The sequence below is a fragment of the Erithacus rubecula genome (assembly GCF_903797595.1).
Source record: "Erithacus rubecula genome assembly, chromosome: Z".
NCBI lineage: Eukaryota > Metazoa > Chordata > Aves > Passeriformes > Muscicapidae > Erithacus > Erithacus rubecula.
This window is the reverse complement of record NC_136661.1, coordinates 31,221,441-31,243,489: the sequence shown is the minus strand read 5'-3', so window position 1 is coordinate 31,243,489 and position 22,049 is coordinate 31,221,441. Positions and strand designations below refer to the sequence as shown.

The 22,049-nt window shown below is 42.6% G+C and overlaps 1 protein-coding gene across 2 annotated transcripts in view; it reads left to right on the top strand.

Moving 5' to 3' along the window:
- MYO5B (myosin VB) overlaps nt 1-21,262 on the top strand; it is a 154,939-nt gene extending 133,677 nt beyond the window's left edge. For both annotated transcript variants that reach the window (XM_079330329.1, XM_079330328.1), the window contains exons 30-39: nt 7,587-7,785; nt 8,477-8,570; nt 9,544-9,687; nt 10,802-10,953; nt 11,318-11,407; nt 13,222-13,372; nt 14,078-14,366; nt 14,907-15,081; nt 15,992-16,072; nt 16,824-21,262. In XM_079330329.1, the coding sequence (XP_079186455.1) occupies nt 7,587-7,785; nt 8,477-8,570; nt 9,544-9,687; nt 10,802-10,953; nt 11,318-11,407; nt 13,222-13,372; nt 14,078-14,366; nt 14,907-15,081; nt 15,992-16,072; nt 16,824-16,976 (1,528 nt within the window). In that variant the 3' untranslated portion in view covers nt 16,977-21,262. The remainder of the gene's footprint in view (nt 1-7,586; nt 7,786-8,476; nt 8,571-9,543; nt 9,688-10,801; nt 10,954-11,317; nt 11,408-13,221; nt 13,373-14,077; nt 14,367-14,906; nt 15,082-15,991; nt 16,073-16,823) is intronic.
- Nucleotides 21,263-22,049: the final 787 nt, after the last annotated feature.

Genomic DNA, 22,049 nt, shown 5'->3' with positions numbered 1-22,049 from the left:
GGATATCAAATAATAAAGTAGTATCTTGCAAGAAGAAAAAAATTACATGGATTAAACAGCAAGATAATAGGAAAAGCAAATTTTAATTTTACTTCAAGGAAATTGAATGTTTATCTTTTTTTTTTTTCTCTTGACAAATACAGATGTTTGAAGCTTTTTTCCCCCTAAATAATTTCTGTTCAGCAAGGAAGAAGACCCAGCCATTGTGGATTAATGGCTTTTAGTAATACAGTATAGCTTGCTACTTTGTAGAGTGGTTGCAGAAGGTTGCTAACATTCCCGGCTGGGACGTGACTCAATGAGGACTTTATTCACACCTGTATGAATATGAGTTAAGGCCCATTTAAGCTCAAAACCCTCTGGCTGGACTAAGGCCCTGCCCAGGCTGTGTTGCCAGCATTCCCCAGGTCTGGAGGCCTGGAGCAGTGGGGGTTGTTGGGGTCCAGGGCTCTTGTGACATTGGTTTCTCACCTGGGCATCATGTCTGGCTAGATCAGGACCAGGCTTTGTGGTTTTCTTCAATTTGCCATTGAGTATTTGCTTTCCTGAAGTGAACTTGCTGATGACGTTCCTGCCCTTCCTGCAGTAGAGGGGTTGAGATTAATTACATCACATTCTTGTCAGTAAATCAGTAGAGTTCAATGTGCTTCCTGCAGCAAAGAGTGGGTTTTGCTCACTTAATGAATTCTATGAATTTTATTTTCTTTCTTTCTTTTTCCTTCTTCCCAACATTCTCCTGGAGCTGTGGGTGCTCATATGAAATGTGAAATGCCATTGTTGGGCACAGCTTTAATTACTCCCTAAATTTTCCAGTGCATGTGTAGGGAAGGTTAGTTTGTTTTCAGAGACTGGTGAAGGAGTCAAAATAAGGGTTGCTGCTTTAACAGGACCTGTGTCTGACATGGGCGTGTCACTGGTCCCAGTATTAACTGGTCTAATTAATTAATTAATTAGTATGCAGAAAGCACATTGCCTTCTGTAGCCTGCCAGGAGGCTCTAGTCCTCCTCCAGACATTCTGGTTTCCACACTTGACTTCTGCAGAAAGAATTGAATTGTAGAATTATTTAGGTTCAGAAAGATGTCTTGAGGTCCAGCACTGCCAAGGCCAGCACTAAACCATGTGCCACATCCACATGGGTTTAAATCCCTGAAGAGCCTATAAGTTTCCAGGATCTAATTTTCCACTGGACTACAAATTTCTTTCATTGCAATTGCACGGGCTGAGCTGCAATTTTAAGAAGTTCATGTGATCTGGCCCTGGTGGTTTTTGGCCTCTTGAGTTTTGGGAGGTGAAATCTGCAGTCTCCAGGGTCAGTTCATTATTCTCTCATCTGCCTCTCTTGTGCAGGAGCTTGGCTCTTGACACAGAGCTGCAGTAGCTCTGTATGCTCTCACCCTGGTTTTCTGCAGTGATTTATCCAGTGGCTCATTAAGCACCACCAACCTTCCCATTACAAGGTTCCCTGTGCACTTGGCTGTTTATTGGGTTGGTTGATAAGCTGTAGGCTGCTGAGGATGGCAATAAAATGGGTGAAGACAAATGCTTGGGGAGCCTGGATAATTGTGTTTGTGGACATATATTAACATTCCCTCCCCCAGCCCAAACTGGCATTTGTACTTACACAGCTCTGTACCCAAGGGTGTCAGCATGAGAAACAGGAAAGACTTCCCATTCTAATATTGATCAATAAATATTTTAATGGGAAGCTTTTCAGGTGGGATTTATAAGTAAGAGCCACTTCTTCTCTCACCTTCTCTGCAAGAAGCATTCCCGTTTCTCTTTCACAGAATGGTTTGAGTTGGAAGGGACCTTGAAGATCATCTTGTTCCATCCCCTGCCATGGGCAGTGACACCTTCCAGGGTGCTCCAAGCCCTGTCCAGCCTGGCCTTGGACACTGCCAGGGATCCAGGGGCAGTGTTTTATTCTCTTTGTGTCTATACAATGCAGCACTTCTAAATACAGCAGCAGGAAACCAGGAAGATCTCTGCCAGCTGCTACTAGCCCTACCCATGTAGCAATTCTCTCTCCACAAAGCTTTTGCAGGAAACCCTTTGGATTTCAGGTCAAGGGCAAGTTTGAACTGAAAGCAGTGTTTCTTTACAAATGTGTTAAACACAGCTTTTGTCTTTCTTTTTTGCTTTTTTTTTTATTTTTTATTTTTTGAAGAAATTCTGCTGGATTTCAGCTGCTAAGGGGGAAATCATCAAGTTAGTTCCTACCTCATATTCTCTTTCAAAAACTGAATCTAAAGCTAAGTAGGCTTTTTGTTCAGTTCATGGGATCATTTTTTCAAATGATCTGTTTGATCTTGGTGGAAATGCAGAGCCAGTGAGGGACCAGATGATGGTATTAAGAGATAACAACCTGGCAGCTCAAAGTAAATCAGGCTGTGTCTTTGAAATTAGCTTCCATGATAGCTTCCAAGTGATTTCTGTTGAGTACATGGATTTTATTTTTTTTTTCCTGTTGGGCAAGTCCCACCTGCAGCTGCTGTGCAAAGCCAAGAGCTGATGCTGGCTTCACATGAGGGATGCTTTTCCACCTGGGAGAGACCATCACATGGAGATTGTGTCATATCTCTGCTTCCCACTCTCCAGTGGGTATCTTCCCACTCTGCCATGGATCTTGTTTTTGATGCATGTTGTTTTTCCTTTTAACTAAAAAAAGTGTATCTGTGTCTGAAAGTGGAATGCCCCTTCTTGATGAAGAGAGGATAATTTACTGAAGATGCTGAAATTAACATTTCTGGGTTTGGGGTACATATATCTCCTTTAAGCTATTTTCAAAGGGTAGGGAGGTGTTTGGGCAGGATTTTTTTGCTTTTGATGAGGGCAGTTTGGTGACTGCAGGCCCCAGCTGCTCCCCAGACCTGTGCATCCAATATCAGGATAAAGGGGAAACATGGCTCTGTGAACCTTCAACTCTTCTCCTTATTACCCAGGATTTTAGGAAATTATATTTCAGATGCCAGTTACTCTAATTGTGTTGAAAAGAGCCATTTTTATATCTTGGTCAGCATGAACTTCTGGGAGAACAGGGAACACAGTGATTTCTGCATTCAGTGCTCTGATGGAGATGGACTGAATGCTTATTTCCCAGTGCAGATTTACCTTAAATCAGCATTTTTATATATTTATCTTATAATGGCACTTTCTCGAGCTGCTCTCCTCATTTATCTCAATGCCTGTGATTAAAAAAGGGTGGAAAGCTATTTTTCCAGAGAGGCTATCTATTAAAAATGTGAGATTTCACAGGTTTCTGATGTGCAATAAATAGTGGGAATCCTTAATGCCTTTTCCTTTGGTTTTCAGTGCCTGATGACATGTCCTGCTAAAATTATATAAACCAAAAAAAGACTTTACTAACAATTTCATGCAAATGAGACCAGTAAACCTCCCTGTATGTGTGAGCCTGCAGACCTTTTTTGGAAACCTGCTACGTATGGGATGGCAACAAGGTTTTAATTTAAATTCATACACGTGGCTCTAACAGATGAACTTTGCAGATGTCAGTGCTGAAATGTTTGCTTGTTTTGAGAAGTGCTGTGCTCAAGCACTGGCATGGGAGGGATGCACGAGTGGTGAGGCACCTCCAGAGCCCTTTCAAAGCAGTGCTGCAACACCACATTTCTCACTGCTTTCCTCGTGTGAAAATCTGCTCATGAATGTTTGTGTGTTGTGCTTTTCCACTGAAATATGCAGAGACTCCCTTGCCAGGGAATGGCATCTGCTATAGCTCTTTTCAATATGTGTGTTGGCTTTCTTCTTTTTTGTGTTTTTTTTTTTTATTTTGTTTGTGTGGGTTGGTTTTTTTTTTCAGTATAATGATATATTAAGTTTGATGGTTTCCTTGCTTACTTTTTAAATTGTTATTGCTTAAAACAAGCACTGTTTTCTAACTGACATCAAAGCCACTTAAGATCTTGCTGTAACAAATTTTTCTGGTCAAGTTGACCAGCTTACATCACTCATTTTTAATTTGTTCAGCACCTCATGAAAGAAGATAAATCAGCTTCTTGCCTCATATAACTTGAAAAAGAACCCCAAACAATCTGCTAAAAGGAGACTGAAAAAGCCAATCTGCTAAAAGTGTTAAAGTGAGATGAGTCTTTTCTTGCCATTATTCTGCCTGGGTGTATACAGAGAAGATTGATCTTGTGTGGATGCATGTGGTGTTTGGACCAAAGGTTGCTCTGAGGAAAGACTGATGTGTTTGATTCAAATGCTGAGGAAACCCTTGGCTGAAGCAGAAGGAGCAGAATTTATTTTAGACCAGTGGGAGTTGCTGCAGTGGGAAAGAGATGGAGAGACTTGTTTTAAAATGTTGTACAGGGCACAGCCAAGGCAGGGGTCTCTTTCCCTGTGGCGGAAAAAGAAACGCAATGCAAGTGTGCTCTAAAAAATAATAATGAAATAAAAAGGGTTCTGCACCTTTTCCCCTTCTCTTTCAACTGACCTTTTGTCTTTCTCTGTCCTCGTTTCCTTTTTCTGTCCTTTATTTCTAGCAAGACTGAGGACTGGGGGTATCTCAATGAAGATGGAGAGCTCGGCTTGGCTTACCAAGGTTTAAAGCAAGTTGCCAGGTCAAACACTTTCTTTTTTTCCCCACTGCTTCTTCTCCCTCCTCCTCCCTTTTCCTTGTCCTCCTGTTTTCTTCCTCTTGCTCTGCTGTTGCCATGTGGTCCTGGATGGGGCCCTGTCCTCTCTGGGAGCAGCTGGAGGTAGGGTTTCCAAAATGCAGGAACTGAGACCCTCCTGTGATTTTCAGAGGAGTCATGGTTCCAGTTGGACATGGCTGGTGGTGGTTATTCACTAATATCTGTGATGTCATCCAGTAAGGGTTAAAGTGACATTAATGGGAAATTGGATGATGAAGGTTCAGAAACTGGGATCTCAAAGATGACAAAATCCTTTTCATTTTCCTTTTCCCTTTCCCCTTTCCCTTTCCCCCTTTCCCTTTCCCCCTTTCCCCCTTTCCCCCTTTCCCCCTTTCCCCCTTTCCCCCTTTCCCCCTTTCCCCTTTCCCCCTTTCCCCCTTTCCCCCTTTCCCCCTTTCCCCCTCTCCCCTCTCCCCCTCCCCTCTCCCCCTCTCCCCCTCTCCCCCTCTCCCCCTCTCCCCTCTCCCCCTCTCCCCCTCTCCCCTCTCCCCTCTCCCCCTCTCCCCCTCTCTCCCTCTCCCCCTCTCCCCCTCTCCCCCTCTCCCCCTCTCTCCCCCTCTCCGCCTCTCCGCCTCTCTCCTCTCCGCCTCTCTCCTTTTCCCCCTCTCCCCCTCTCTCCTTTCCCCCCTCTCCCCCTCTCTCCTTTTCCCCCTTTCCCCTTTTCCCCCTTTTCCCCTTTTCCCCTTTTCCCCCTTTTCCCCTTTTCCCCTTTTCCCCTTTTCCCCTTTCCCCTTTTCCCCTTTTCCCCTTTTCCCCCTTTTCCCCTTTTCCCCTTTTCCCCCCTTTTCCCCTTTTCCCCTTTCCCCCTTTCCCCCTTTCCCCCTTTCCCCTTTTCCCCTTTCCCCTTTCCCCCTTTTCCCCCTTTCCCCTTTCCCCCTTTCCCCCTTTCCCCTTTCCCCCTTTCCCCCTTTCCCCCTTTCCCCCTTTTCCCCTTTCCCCCTTTCCCCCTTTCCCCCTTTTCCCCCTTTCCCCCTTTTCCCCTTTCCCCCTTTCCCCCTTTCCTCCCCTTTTCCCCCTTTCCCCTTTCCCCCTTCCCCCTTTTCCCCTTTTTCCCCTTTTCCCCTTTTTCCCCTTTTTCCCCTTTTCCCCTTTCCCCTTTTAACCCTTTTCCCCATTTACCCCATTTCCCCCCTTTCCCCCCTTTTCCCCCTTTCCCCCTTTCCCCCTTTTCCCCCTTTTCCCCCCCTCCCCCCTTCCCCCTCTCCCCCTTTTCCCCCTTTCCCCCTTTCCCCCCTTCCCCCCCAAATTGCAGTAAGATATGGGACTTCTCAGAAGTGTTTCCTCCCAATCCTTGACCCATTGGAAGGAGAGGGCCTGTCCTTGTATCCCAATGCTGCCACCTTTGCATGTTCCTGGGGATTTTCTGCTCTCATCCATGTGTTGTCTCCCTCCTGGATTCTTGTCCTGCATCACCCCTGTGCTTGGTGGTTATGGGGCTCCAATATATATGATTTTTATTAAAGTTTTAAGGACATTAAAGAGATGATAAATCTTAATACTGTGTATAGAGTAGTCTAAAGTGGTCATATCTAGAGGTATCAGAGTGAAACCAGAGAGTAACAGGAAGAAATAAGAGATTATTTTTCCAAGCAAAGTGGGAACCTAGGTTCATAGAAGTCTCAGGGATTATCCAAACTAATCCCAGTATGAAGAAATAAAATGAAAATTAAGTACTTAATACTTATTTCATGGTGGATCTGTATTTTTCAAGCCTATTAAGAATATAACTCCTGACAGGATTATGAGGCTGACTGCATTATCACCATGTTTCTATAGGTGGAAAACATGCTTTTCTGTCTTGTGCTGGAAGGTGGGAGTAGAGGTCGTGTTGTTAAATTTTCTGAAGGCAACACAAAACAACCACCACACAGAACAACCTGGGGAATAATTAGTACTTTTCATCCAGGAATCTTCCCTGAAATTGTGCACTCTTTTATAACAGTTATTGAAGAGAAATGCCAAAACAACAACAACATCAAATCTCCATGCATAGTTGTTCCTGTAGAACAGTTCACAGGTGTGGATCACAACCAATTTCCCTGTGGACCAGAGAGAGTTGCAGGTTTTTCCCCCTTGCCCAGCTCTGTGTCTGTGCATGTTCTGGGTCAGAGTGAAGCTTCAGCAGCAGAATCTTCCTCCTCTTTGAGGATTCTGTGAAGTGATCAGGCACATCCTTGAGCTGCAGCAGGACAGGGGCTTGATTATCCCCTTGGGTCATTCCTTCTCCTGGCCATGTTGCCCTGTATAATCTGGGACTACACTTGTAGTTTCTGGCTTGGTGACCCTCTCTCAGTCCTCATACCTTCAGTCTTTTGGCACGACTGGTGAGCTGAAGGCAGGTTTCCATGTTGCAGAGGGTAGGGATCACTTAAAAATATCAATTACCATGTCACCTGCCAGTTTTCCCACCATCATCATCAGCCTAGGTGTCTGCAGTTAACATCTCAGTGATGAAACATTCTTCCACCAAATGAAAAAAGGCATTCTGGCTTGGCAAATGGCAGTTTTAAAGAGTGGGAATTTATGTTTGACAGGAAATGAGCACAGGAACAAATGTCCTTTGAGCTGAGCTTTTGAAAACAAAACGTACAGATGTTCTGTGTTTCCTTCTTGCCAGGTATTTGCTTTTTACAAGTAAAGGAAACCCAGATGTTTGATGCAGTTAAATAAAAAAGGGTACTTTGGGATTTTTTTTTTTAATCTCAACGTTTTATTTCCTGTATTTTAATTTGAAAGGTATTTCATCTGCAGTACAGCAAATGACAGACTAACGTGGCAATGATAACTTCTTGTTCATCAGTTTTATAGGGTTGTTGACTGAGAGTATCTCTCAAGTGATCTGATTTTTGAAGGATCTAAACTCAAATGGTAATTACTACCATCATGCTAACATCACAGACTGATCAGTCTGTGGTCCTGTTCTCAGGTTGCTGGAAGCACAGCTGCAGGAGCAGAAAAAGAATCATGAGGAGGAGGTGGAAGCTCTGAGAAACAAGGTGGATTTAATGCAAGAGGAGCTGGAGAAGCAGCAGCAGGCATTCCTGCAGACTCTGCAGCTCTCTCCAGAGGCCCAGGTGGAGTTTGGACTTCAGCAAGAAATCACACGTCTGACCAATGAAAACCTGGTAAGAGGCTGTGCTGAAAGCACAGAAAGAGGGCAAAAAACAGTGAGAAAAAAGAGATAGGAACCATAACAGGTGGGAGGGAAGGGCACTGATATCTTTCACTCTTTCTCCTAAACTCTGCAGAATCCATCAGCATCTCCCACTGGTGCATTGGGGAGTGTTGGTACTTGGCTTTGAGCTGATGCTCGATGGCTGTACGACTTTTGTGACTAAATAGGTGCTTTATTTTTAATTTTTTAAATGTTTTTGAAGCCTGTCTGTTTTGTGGCACTGCCTTCCAAATCAGATCACTGGGGACCCCTCTATTCTGTAAGGCACAGAGGTAGCACAGGCTTTCATCTTACTTGCTTTTACTGTAAGTGTGGAAAGGCAGTTGCCACCCCAAAAAGTTGGCCTGGATGATCATAAATTTTCCCTTTCTCCCCTTCTGTATCTGTGTGTGAGGTCTGGAGGGAATATTGGCACTTTCTGAGTTTTTTACTTTTTTCAACAATCCAGTATCTAAATAAAACTGTTTAAATGTGATTTACAGCCAGGATTAAATGCTGTGGGTGGTGTTCCTCTTCCACTGAGGTGCTCATACCATGCCTTGGTGATGTACAGACCAGACTCCAGGCTCTAACTCACCCCAATTGAGTTATTCTTGGGTTTAATGTTGGGAGTCTTGTTAACTGTATCTTCTGTCTTTCAGGATCTTAAAGAATTGCTGGAAAAGCTGGAAAAGAATGAAAAGAAGCTGAAGAAGCAGTTGAAGATTTACAGGAAGAAGGTCCAAGATTTTGAAGGTGACTTGTGCATTGGGAGATACTGGGTTGGGGGAACTGCACTTGCATTTTACTCCTTTGGCCAGCCTTGAAGAGCTGCAGGATTTGGGGTTTTCTATTCTCTTTTTCTTTCTATGAAAGCAAGATTTTGGTTGTTCTGGCACTGAACTAGCAGCAGGCACTGAGCTGACACTGACCCAGTACCAGCATTCAAAGGATATTTAAGGGATTTCTTGGTGTCATTGCAGTAATGCAGTGACCCAGGCAGAAATACAGAAATGAGCCCAGTGGCCAGCAGGAAAATGCTCTGATCTGTCAAATTTGAAGGGGGAATTATAACCCTTTAGTATCAAAATGTGTATGTATACTCTGCCTAATGAGAAAGCACCTTAAATGTGGCATCTGTGTTGCACAGAAAGCACTTGCTATTCTCTGGAGGAGGTGTGATTAATGAGAGAGCCCCATTCTCATGAGTTAATTTCTGGAAACCAGGCATTAAGTGAAATTAAGCTGGATAACTGGAGGGTTTCCACGGCTCACCCAGCTGCTCTCTGTCAGCATGATTTGCATGCTGCTTGCTGCAGTATTTGCATGCTGGTCTCTTCTGCTTTATTACAATTCAGCAGTGTTCCACTGTGGTTTGCAACTTTTGAATTGCCTGCCTGCTTTTTGCCCTGCTTGGTGAAAATCATACACTAGAGTTGTTGCTACCTTCTAGCCCGTGGTCTCTTGGAAAATAAAAAATTATTTCATTTTTTTCCTCTTTTAAGTTCAAGTTTTGCACTTTTTCTTTCATTCAGAGTCAGAACTCTGCAGACTGGTAATCCAGGGCCTGATTGTTTCTATTTTTATAAGTCTGTCAAAACTGATGACATCACTGGGAGTTTAATTTATAACTTTTTGTCTTGGTGTCTGCACCAAGGCCAGTGGAGAGTCTGAATAGTTGCTGATTCCTAGGTGCCAGCCAGGTGTTGATCATCTTTTCTTTTCACAGCATTCCAGGCAATGGCACCAGAGGAGTGGAGATCACACGAGGGAAACATACAGATGGCTGTCCAGAGGAAGGAGAAGGATTTTCAGGGCATGCTGGAATATTACAAAGAGGATGAGCCACGTCTCATCCGAAATCTCATTACAGGTGGGGAGATTGCTCTGCTCCTCTGCCTGGGGGAGTTTGTAAATTTGAGATTAAAAAATTAAGGTAGACAAATACATCTTCTCAATTAATCCCTCCTGGGGCTGCCTGTTTGTGGTGATGGCAGTTTGGGTAGGTAAAGTAGTGCTGCTCTAAGCAGATAGACCAGGATGGATACAATTCCTTAGGGATAGCAAAAAATGGGAAGTGCAAAGCGAGGCTACAGTTTTTAGAGCAGGCAGTAACTTGCTGAGCTACATATGGTGTGATAGATGGGGAGAGGGTGGCAGAAGGATAGACTCCTGGGATCTGGCACAGCAGTGGAACTAAGGTAGTTTGGTTTATGAGGTAACAACAGGCAGCAGATAATGAATTTGTGAGCTCTTCTGCACTGCCCAGTCTGGTCAGAGCTGCTGCAGCATCCCCTCACTCAGTGCTGTTTCAGAAGTCAGGCTTCCCTGGATAGGTGTTGGTATTTACTGCAATTCTAAGCCCAGCAGAGCCTAGTGAGGATGTAAGAAGTGCTCCTGGAGCAGTGCTGGCCCATTGCTGTGGGCACTGAAGCTCCCCTAATCAGTCAAGCTTGTTCTTTGGAGGCTCCAAATGCCCACAGCTGCCATTAGGATTCTGTATCCTGAGAGAAAGAGTGATTTGATGTGTCATCAATCCAGAGAGAGGATTTATTGTGGGAGGTATTTCTGGAAGCTTCAGGGAGCTGTTCTAAGGTGGTTTGTGTGCTGCTGGGTAGGGTTTTATATGGGAAAGAAGCTCTGGATCTACTGTGCATTCATAAGAAGAAATGTGGTGTCACAAACCTCAGGTGCAGACAAGGCTGCCCTCCCAAGCCCTAGTGCTGAGGGTCCTGCAGCTCAGCCTCTGCCTCTGTGTCCACTCTGCAGACAGGGATGCAAGTTGAAGAGCCAAAATATCTTTTTCCCTAGGGCTGAGGGGAGAGAGGAGTTTGCCTGGGTGCACTTCAGCTGTGGTGTTCTCTGCTTCTTTGTCAAAAGTTTTCTTTCCTTGTGAAACTTTTTTTTATTATTTATTTTTTTAAATTTAATTTTAGTTTTTAACTTTTGGGGTTTTTTTTATTTTATTTTTTAATTGGATCTTCTAGATCTCAAGCCCCAGGCAGTTTCTGCTACTGTTCCCTGCCTTCCTGCTTACATCCTCTACATGTGCATCAGACATGCAGATTACATCAATGATGACCAGAAGCTGAACTCCTTGCTCACTTCCATCATCAATGGCCTTAAGAAAGTTCTAAAGGCAGGTGTCCATTTGCTCTGATCTCAGGGTTGGGAGGTTGTCAGATGGTCATAACCATGTCCAAGTGTGTCACACATTTGTGACACTCAGCTCTCACAGTGATTTTTCAGGCCAAATCACTCTTAGAGTGTCGCTTTATAGAAGAAAAATAAGAATTGTGATCTTAGCAATAAAATTGTTTGAATTTAGAGATTAAAAATAAAAAAAAAGGTTTGCAGGGAAGAGCAGCTAATATTGCTCAGCTGCAGAGGCAAAACTGCCTGATTCTGGATGGGGGAACTCAAAATGGGTTATTTTTGTGACTCCATCACCCCCCAGTGAAAGGGAGGGGGGAATCTCACACGTTTTCACTTTTCCTGCACAGAAGAACTACAATGACTTTGAGATGACATCGTTCTGGCTGGCCAACACCTGCAGGCTCCTGCACTGCCTGAAGCAGTACAGCGGGGAGGAGGTGAGAGCCAGCCTGGGAGGGAGGGTCCTGCATCCTCCTGGCACCAGGGGCTGCCCTCTGGATGTGGGATGAGGCTTCCCTCCTTGGTTAATCTGGGTACAGCACAGAGAGCTTTTCCTGGAAAAGCTCCTCAAAGCACAGAGTGGTTTGGGTTGGAAAAGGACCTTAATGCTCATCTCATTCCACCCCTGCTATGTGCAGGGACACCTTCCACTGTCCCAGGCTGCTCCAATTCCCATCCAGCCTGGCCTTGGGCACTGCCAGGGATGCAGGGGCAGCCACAGCTGCTCTGGGCACCCTGTGCCAGCCCTGCCCACCCTCCCAGCCAGCAATTCCTCCCCAATATCCCAGCCAGCCCTGCCCTCTGGCACTGGGAGCCATTGCCTGTGTCCTGTCCCTGCTCTCCTCATTTTAGTTGGTCCCACAGCATTTAATTAAACAATATTTCATAGCTTGAAATAAATTTCCATTCAGAAAAATTGAATTATCACAGTTCTTCTAGAACATTGCACACTGCCATCGTTTTAGCAATGTATTCTGCATATTAAATTTTTCAACGGATCCAAACACTTTTATTTTCTATTTCAGTCTTGATTTTTGTTCAATATATTGAGCATGCAAAGTGTAGGGATAAAAATCATAAGATTAACTATTCAGGTTAATAGTTCAAATTCAAAAGATAATGATTTTTGTGTAAAATCTCAGCACTGGATTCGAAGATTTAAAATTAAAAGTTAAATTTAAAATATTTTAGAGAATACTTACTACTAGTTGTGCTCTTGTTTGCCCTCTTCTGTCTGGATAATAATACTGCATTTAAAGAAAATCCTCCCCAGAAAACCAGCTGGATTTAAATATAGTCTTAAATTTTACGTTGTTTACCATGATTTACCAGCTGTTTGCAAATTCCATTGGCAATTTGGTGCAAAATATAGAGGGAAAAAGTACTTCTGTGCAGTTTGCAAGGTACTGTTATCTTTAGTTTTAAATCCAGCCTGTTTTTAAGAAAAGGTTTAAAAGAAAATCCTAACCCACATGGAGTCCTGTCATGTGAAGAGCATGATGCTCTTCAATTAGTCAATAAATGGGAAAATTGTGAAATCAACTTAAATTAGTACATGTTGTATTTTTGCATTTTGCTAGTAAGCAGCCAACAAAAACAGTTTCACAGTTTTCATTTTCACACCAAATAACAGGCAATTAAAGGATCTGTGTTAATTAAAACATCTTATTGGCTTCTGCCATTAAAACTGGCATTAATATCTGAGCCTAGAACTGAGGGCTCACAGCAGCCAAATGCAGTATCAGCTGAATCAGCAAAAGGCAGGCAACAATTTCAGTTATTTGGGGAGACTTATGAATTTCAGGACAATTTAAAATGTTGTCCAAGTACATTACATGCAGTCATAATTTTTTTTCTATTTTCTAGAATCTTACTATCAAAATATTTTGTTTCCCGTAAACAGCTGGAACTTAAAGGGTTTTTAGTATGTAGCTAAAAAAGTAGTTTCACATGGCCTGAAATGTCACTTTCTAATCCTATATGTTGCAGTTAATAGAAATGTGCAGATGCTTGGTAAGGATAAAATGAAAAACTGGTAGTTTAATGATTTTCTTCAAAATGTAGTCCTCTAGTAATAATTTATGAACAAATTCCTGGGTGGTTTATGAGTTTTGATCGTTTCTGTAATACACTTTGGTGACATATTTTGGTATATTGCACTGCAAGGGTGCAGAGGGGTTTAAATGCAGTGGTTTTGATGGAGTGTCAGTGGGTGGGATAACAAGCCTGGCTGTTTCAATCTCCTCTTCAGTGTTTCATGACCCAAAACACGGCGAAGCAGAACGAGCACTGCCTGCAGAACTTCGACCTGGCCGAGTACCGCCAAGCGTTCAGCCAGCTCTCCATCCAGATCTACCAGCAGCTCATCAACATTGCCGAGGGCATCCTGCACCCCAGGATTGGTGAGCTCACAGCTGCCTTTCTGCAGGGTCTTTCTTGCCCCAGGTTATATGCTCCACCTGTTTTTTGCCAGCATGAACCAGGAGAGTTTTTAGAAGCTAATAGGGATGAGGGTTTTTCCTCCCATTCCAGGTGATATCTGTTTCATTTCTGTTGGGAGAGGTGAGGTTGGGCTGGTGGGTCTGCTTTCCCCTCCAGGCCAGGTTTGTGCTTAATCTTTTTTTTGGGTGGAAATGTACATAATAAGGGAGGAGAGGACTCATAAGAGGAAAAACACTCATAAAGACCTGGTTTTTTGAGGGTGAGAGAAAGTATGAGAAGAGTTATGTCTTCAGCCAAATCCCTGAGGATTGATCTGAGGAATGTCCCATCCCTGGAACTGCCCCAGGCCAGGCTGGACAGGGCTCAGAGCAACCTGGATAGTGGAAAGCATCCCTGCCCATGGCAGGGATATTGTATTAAATGACCTTTAATGTCTCTTCCAAACCAAACTCTTGTATAATTCTATGATATTTGTGTGCTTTTCAGCTATTTAGTATTATCAGAGTAAACCAGCCATTTATGGATCTGTCCTACTGTCAGTTCCTGCAGCATCCATGGCATTGCATGACACCTGTTCATTGCAGCCCATGGAGAGATCAGTTCTTTCCTCTAATGACAAATAGATGAATGCAAGCTTTTAAGCCCATTTCCCCCATTCCTTTCAGTGTCTGCTATGTTGGAAGATGAGAGCATCCCAGGGCTTTCTAGTGTCAAACCACTGGGCTACAGAAAATACTCCACCAGCTTTGCAGAAGGTGACTGCGACTCCTACACCTTGGACGAAATTATTCACCAGCTGAACACATTCCACAGCACCATGTGTGACCAGGGCCTGGACCCAGAGATCATCCAGCAGGTGTTCAAGCAGCTCTTCTACATGATCAACGCTGTGACCCTGAACAACCTGCTCCTGAGGAAGGATGTCTGCTCATGGAGCACGGGCATGCAGCTGAGGTGGGGCTGGGGCTTGAGGCAGGGCTGTGCCTGCTTAGGGGAGTTCTGCTAATGTTATAAGTTGGTGGAAAATAGGAACATAAAGTACACTTTTCTTTGCAAATTAGTTAAATCTTCCTTTTGCTACCCTCTACCCTTCCCACGTTGGATCCTTCTGTGTTCCCCTTGGGCACAGCAAAAGCATTTTCTGTGTAGATATTCTCAAAGGTATTTGGGTACCTTGCAGGATCTTGTTAGCGTTTAAAAGCTTCATTTTAATTGCTGATGCTTGGAGGAATCTGAATGCTCTAGAAAAGCACCTCCCCTGTGCTGTTTGGCTGTTACATGGTTTATCTATTTGTAAGGTACTTGGAATATATATTTTACTCCAGGTTGTTGAGTATTAAGCTTTGGGCTGATTGTCTCTTGTAATGTATATCACAAATATGCATCACAAAAAGCCACATACCCCAGCACTGCAACACACCTTCAGCCCCAAAGAGGAGTTTTGAAGATGCTGCTTATCTCTCTGCTCACATCTTGTCTGGGTTGCTTACCCAGGTTTAACATAAGCCAGCTGGAGGAATGGCTGCGTGGGAAGAACCTGCAGCAGAGTGGGGCAGCACAAACTTTGGAGCCCTTGATCCAGGCAGCACAGCTCCTGCAGCTGAAAAAGAAAACCTCAGAGGATGCTGATGCCATCTGCTCCTTGTGCACATCACTCATGACCCAGCAGGTAGGGAGCAGGGCAGGGTTTACAGCACAGGGTAATTGAGGAGTGGGAAAGGGTGATCTCCTGCTGCCAGCTCTTCAGTGCCCAGCCTCAGCACCATTATTCAGTGGGCACAGCTTGTGCTTTTTAGGGCTGATGTTACACCTTGGCCCCTCTCAGAGGTGGTCACAGTGGTGGCTCTTCTCTTACAGTGCCACTGATGGCACTGGAGCTTCAGAAATGTGCAAAGATGAAACCCAGCCCCGAGGAGTTTGTTGTGCAAGTTGGATTCTTGGCATTTTAAACCCTCCTATTGTCTTTGCCAGGTCTTAAATTGGCTGTGTCTGCAGGATGCCCACCAAGGATTCCTGTCTGGGGCGAGAGGTTGAGAAGGGCTAGCCTAGGCTGGCTGAACATGAAATTGAACTTTGAGACTCTATTCCAGGAGATTGCCAGATTGCATGTCCTTAATTTGATTATGTTGTAGGAAGGGAGAAATGAGAGGTGTGAGCTGATTTCCAGTGTTCTTGGAGAGCCTTTCTAATGCACCTGCATCACCCATGTCCTGAGCATGTGTTTTTGAGAAAAGCTGAGGAGAGGAGTGGGAGTGAGGGAGAAGCAAGAGAAATATTGTGGAGGTGACATCAGAAGTCATCCATGTCACCATGTGCCAACCAAGTGGAATCCTTGTATAAATCTGTTGTCCAAGTCTGTTGCAAATTTACAGACATTTGCATATGGAGTGATTTTGACAGGTCCATGGGTCTTGCAATACCTTACAGCAGGCAAAGAAAAACACCAGAGTGATACTTTTGCTGCTTCTTTTGTCTGCTTTGTCATGGCAGACTTGTTGTGGCCATATCATGACAAACTGCTTTTGCGCTCTGGAAAATTTTGGCTTCTCACAACTGTAACCATGTTTTGTTTTCAACAGATTGTAAAGATACTTAATCTCTACACTCCTGTGAATGAGTTTGAAGAACGTGTGACAGTAGCTTTCATACGGAACATACAGGTAAATTTAAAGGGCTGTCAGCTGGAGGCCACAAATTATATCTCTGTAATTCTAGTGACATCTGTATTAAATCACTGCTGACTCAGGCATTTTATAAAAGGCATGCTGCTGCTGGTTGTCCTGAATTCAGTGCTCTGTGTGCACACACAGCTGCAGGGAAAACCAGTCTGTTAATCACAGAGGGCAATAGGCACCCAAATCCCCAGCTCAGCTAATTCAACTCTTCAGTAGCAACATGACTGAGGATTAAGGTTGCAAGAGTCAACAAAGTGTTGGTGAAACTGAGTTATTACTGAGATAGGAGGTAGAAATTGGCAACTAAAGGAAAAATGAACAAATTAAAGTCAAACACCTTTTAATGCTCTCAAGGAGCTGGGAGGAAAAGAAAGGGTGTGTGCATGGCTACCCCCCAAACATATCACTGTGGTTGAGCAGCTGAATCAAAGGTGATCTGCTGTTATCATGTAGTCCTGGTTTTGCTGTTCCAAGGGGGTCATCTTGTACTTGACTTGTGGTCAAGTAGAAAATGTAAATAGTTTCTCCTGAAGCAGTGTTTCCTGCAGCCTGTATAGAAGTTCCTGTAAATACTTGCTCAGAAGGAAAGCTGCTGCAGAAGAGAACAAAATAGTTCTCACTGTTTTCTGCAGTATCTGTAAAACGATGCACATTCTCAAACCTTTGGTGGTGTTAAACACAACAACAAAAGGCAACAACTGATGCTAAATTTGTGTTTCTCTCCCACACCCAGCAGAAGCTGCTGCAAGAGAGGAATGACCCTCCACAGCTGCTGTTAGACTTCAAGCACATGTTCCCAGTTCAGTTCCCATACAACCCATCTGCCATCACCTTGGACTCCATTCATCTCCCTGCTTCTCTCAAGCTGGATTTTCTCAATAAAGTCTGAAGAAAGCAGAATGAAGCTCACCTCTCACACCCAGAGACTTGCAGCAACAAAAAAAAAAATCATGAAAAGAATTCAAGAGATCTTTAAATATGGACCAAACAGGCTTATGGAAGAACCAGTACACAGTAACAAATGGATGCTAAAATGTACACTAAAAAAGACACTGGTCTGTATGTGATTTTTTTTTTTTTTTTTTTTGTAATTTGCAGCTCAGAAATAAGGATACTTGAAAAATAGATTTATTTTTTACTGCTTGATTTTATGTTGACACAGCTCAAAGCTCATAATCATCTCCGAAAGCCACTAACAAAAAAGGATGGAAGTGGGAGACAGCTTATTTTGATCTTCAAAGGTGTCTTTGACAAAAACAAAATCTGAGACACTTGTACTGCCTTGAAGGATGTGTCATTTGTCTAGTAGCAGATGGTCTTGTGTGTATGAATAAGAACATCAGTTCTTTCTAGTACCTGTACTCAGGATGGTTAATTAAAAAGGTAAATTGCAGAAGGTATGTATTTATCACAATATAAAGGTAACAGATGCTGTTTGTTTCCACTGTTGGGGAATTTGTCACAGATTGTAGGTATGAGAAATGCTGTTGCTCCTCCTAAATACATTCTCTGCATCTGCTTTGTAGAAATTTAAATAAATTGACACGACTTTGTTCCATTGGACTTTCTCACATTACCAAATTTACATTAGCAAAGGTTTTGTCCTAGTGAAATAATCATGATGCAAAGGACTGCCTTAAGCCTTTTGCTTCTAGTATGGCACCATCCTGATCCCTACTGTTGGCTTTCCTTGTGCTTTCAAGTGTCAAACACTTTCATCCAGTGGCTGTCAAGGTTTTTGGACCTCTTACATGGCCAGTATCAGAATCCCATGCATAGATCATGCTAAGGCAATCCAGTTTAATCATCCAGCCCTACCTATGTTCAGTGGTTAATCCTAGCTGTAGCAATCCATGGAAAAACTCCATTCAGTTCAGCAGCCATCCAAAATGTTAAGAATCATGCAAATACACAGCTTGGATAAATGAAGAATATTTTAAAAATTAAAAAAAAAATTCTAAAAGAGATGAGATGTTCTAACATAAAAAAAAAAAAAAAAAAAAAAAAAAAAAAAAAGCACTGTCAGGTAATATGTTAGTAATGAATAATTGCTTTCAATTCAGACTCTGTTAGGTTTCCTTTTTTTAATCAGACTTATAAACTAAACCAAGCCAACCCTCTGACCTCACCACACAGATGTTGAAGGAGACCAGCCACTGGTTTTAATTTGGTCCTTGGCAGTGTTGCTCCTCCACTGCTCAGCGTGGGGATGCTTCTGCCATAGCCCCAAAAATGTGCCAAACTGCAATCAGGATGTGTGCTGCCAGCATTCTGCCCTTCCCACTTCCACAATACTTTTGTCTAAATCAATCTTAACTCACCTGCTTTTGTGGTTGCTTCTGTGGTCTGCAGCACCATCATGACTAAGAGCTTTCAAAGAAAAAACAACTCCAAACTCTCTCCATCTGACTCTTTTTAGCTGGTGTAAATCCAAACAGCAAATTTATCACCAGGTATGCAGTCTGCTCAGAGATTGAAAAGTGAAGTTTTTTGAAGATACACCAACTCATGTGGGCTGCAGTTTCCTTTCTAGGCAAGGAGTGAGTTGTCATTTAGGCATTGTGTGTATAATCAGTGTATATACAAACTGCAGTTGTCCTGTATGTACGATATATGTATATTACTATCCAAAAAAAAGCACATTTTAAAAGAAACTGTTGAGTGCTCTGCAGAATTATGTCAGTTTATGCCAGTGGGTAAATACCCTGTTTTAAACTGAGACTATGGTTTAGAGCAACTGTTACCACTGAAGGACAGACTTCAGGCTAAAAAGTAATTTTTTCCCACCTTAACCGTCACCAATCAAATTATAGATGTTTTGCTTGTATAGAGCCAGGGCTACCTCCAAACTGCAGTCCTTGAGCACTCACCTCTGCTGTGTCTTCAGTAGTGCCTTCATCCCCCCTTGCTACACAATATGGGTAATGCACCAGTCTTCTGTCTGTGCCCAGCAAGCCCTACCTGCAGGATCTTTATTTATTTTCACCTACCTCTTTTCACAATGAATGTCTTTGCAATGCTCTGATTATTTTTGTGGGTTTTTTTTTTTTTTTTTTTTTTTTTTTTTTTTTTTTTTTTTTAGTTGTCTCCTCTCCCTTCTTTCCACGCTCCAGTAGTCCTCGTGGTTTAAAAATAAATAATTCAAAGCAGGATTCAGCTTTTCTGTAAGGTGGTTTAAACAGGGAGCTGTTGCTCAGGATTCATGTTAGGTCAGCAGTTTCAGGCAGTTCAGGTCTCTACCTCTTTCTGATGTAAATTATTTGGAATACAATTCCCAATGCATTGATTAAACCTGTGCTTATCACTCAGACTAAGTGACAGATTGCTGCAGAATCCTCTTCTGCAGTGACTTTGTTGCTGATTGCCATTGTAAAATGTGCTTAATGGTCTTCTAGGGGATAATGGTCCTTCACTGGCACTTTCAGGATTGTAATTTATATGCTCTTTCTTAAAAACTCCTTGTATGTGTAGATGGGAACTGGGATATAACATTTTGATCTGTGATCGCATAGTTCACCCAGTGAGATCCAACTGGAAGACAACTCTGTATGAAATATAATAACATATAATATAAGTTATCTTTTCTGTTAGCAGTTTTTAAAATTTGTATTTAAATGTTAGTTTAGTTAAATTGCTATGCTCAAGCATGCCTTCTTTCCTGATTTACACTTCTTTATTTAAAAAGCAAAATGAGCACAAAGCATGTCTTAGAGAACACTGGCTCTTCTCCAGATCTGTCATTTTTTAAAAATATTGATTATTAAGTTTAGCATTTTCCCACTCTGTGCCTTTTAGATGTTTAGCTCAACCACTATTTCTCTGAAATAAGCATTAAAACAGTGGAATATTTTATTATTCTCTCATAGAAAAAGTTGTCTATGGATGTAAAACCCTACTTATAAAACCTTTCATTGAGGAGGTCTGCAAAAGCAATTTGAAGTTCTTGGGGTAAAAAAAAAAACAAACCTCAAAACAATAGTGACCCACAATGATTTTTGCAAATATGATGGCTTATATCTCAGAAAAGCACTATTGGGAATAAACAAAATAAATTAAACCATCAAAATGCTCAAATTACCAGCATTATAGAGCCAACACTTCAAACATGAATTCAGGCATATGCCGGCTGACCTACAAGAAGTATCCAGGACAATGTCCATGTTTCATTTTCATCAGAAAATTCCTTTTCTTCCTCCTTTTTGTTTTTTGGGTTTTTTTTTAAATTGGCATTTTGTAGCTGAGGTTGCTTATCTCATCTGATAAAGCTGCTGTAGCTGACTGGAGAAAAAGAACATTAGACCTCAAGACTGAATTTTCGCAATCCTACATTACAAACCTTTTTTTGGTCATGCAGTTTATTCCACTGGATGTACAAGAATTTAATCGTATTTGTGAAAGAGTATCAAAATGTGGGCATGTTTTAAGCATAGTGGCTGCTTTTCATCACCTGCAACTTGAACACTGAAGTCTTTGCAGGACATGGCTCCTCATTTGTGTGATTTGCAAAAGGTGCAAATGGAAAAGCCGCACTTGAAACAATGGTTGTTTTCCTCTCTTTTCAAGAGTAAATGAATAAAATTGTGCAAACTTATTCTTTCAGACCATTAACTGAAAAATTAGCATTTTATTATTGCTATTTATTCTATAAATAGAAGCTAATTAAAATGAATTGCATGAATTTCCATGAAGCTCTTTCCTCAAACTTTATTGATTCACATATGTATTACAGTCATAAATTGATCTTTTTTTTTCTGAAAGAAATTCTAGTAAGGTAGATGTTAAGTAAAACAATGCAGAAGACATAACCCTGATGAGCATCCAAATTATTTCAAGGTGTGAATGCCAGTGGACAAAGACTTTCAGATTAATTTGAAATTAGAAGAAAAAAAAATATATTAAAAAAGTGCTACTATATTGAAATCTTTGGGGATATTTTTATTTTATTTTTTGTGGTGTGAAGTGTCATTATCTTAACAAGCAGAAGGTATAGCTGCTGTCAAAGTTGAATGATATACATGAGTGAATATTGTAGATGAAATACTACTGCTTATAAAATATTTTTCCATTTTGAACAAATCTGTAAACTACACCTTTGTTTATAAGAAAATGCTTGTAATAGTCACTGTAATATTCAGCTGGGGATAAAAAATTTGTGAAATAAAGACTTTTGAAGAAGCAATGGCTCTTGGTCAGAAATGGGAATGCAAAAAATAATCTCTTTCAATACATACTTCCATCTAATAGAAACATTTCTAAGTAGTTTATACACAGAAACTAGGAGAATCACTTATGACACTGGAAGATTTAGAAGTTATAACTTCATTTCAGAGGTGCTGAAATATTGGCAGTCACAATGACAAACTCATTGAGAGTGGCCCTGAGAACCATTGGAAATGAGTGGAGAAAAGGGGAGGAAATTCCACCCCTTGTGCATGTGAATAAATCACAGAAACCCAGAATGGTTTGGGTTGGAAGGGACATTAAAGACCATCCACTTCCACCTCCTGTCATGGCAGGGACACCTCCCACTGTCTCAGATTGCTCCAATTCCATCCAGCCTGCCCTTGGACACTGCCAGGGATGCAGGGGCAGCCACAGCTGCTCTGGGCACCCTGTGCCAGCCCTGCCCACCCTCCCAGCCAGCAATTCCTCCCCAATATCCCAGCCAGCCCTGCCCTCTGGCACTGGGAGCCATTGCCTGTGTCCTGTCCCTGCCTTGTCCCCAGTCCCTGTGCAGCTCTCCTGGAGCCCCTTCAGGCCCTGCCAGGGGCTCTGAGCTCTCCCTGGAGCCTTCTCTGTGCAGCTGAGCACCCCCAGCTCTGCCAGCCTGGCTCCAGAGCAGAGGGGCTCCAGCCCTGCAGCATCTCCTGCCTCCTCTGCACTGGCTGCAGCAGCTCCACCTCCTTGTGCTGCTGGAGCCCAGGGCTGGAGCAGCTCTGCAGGTGGGGTCTCACCTGAGCAC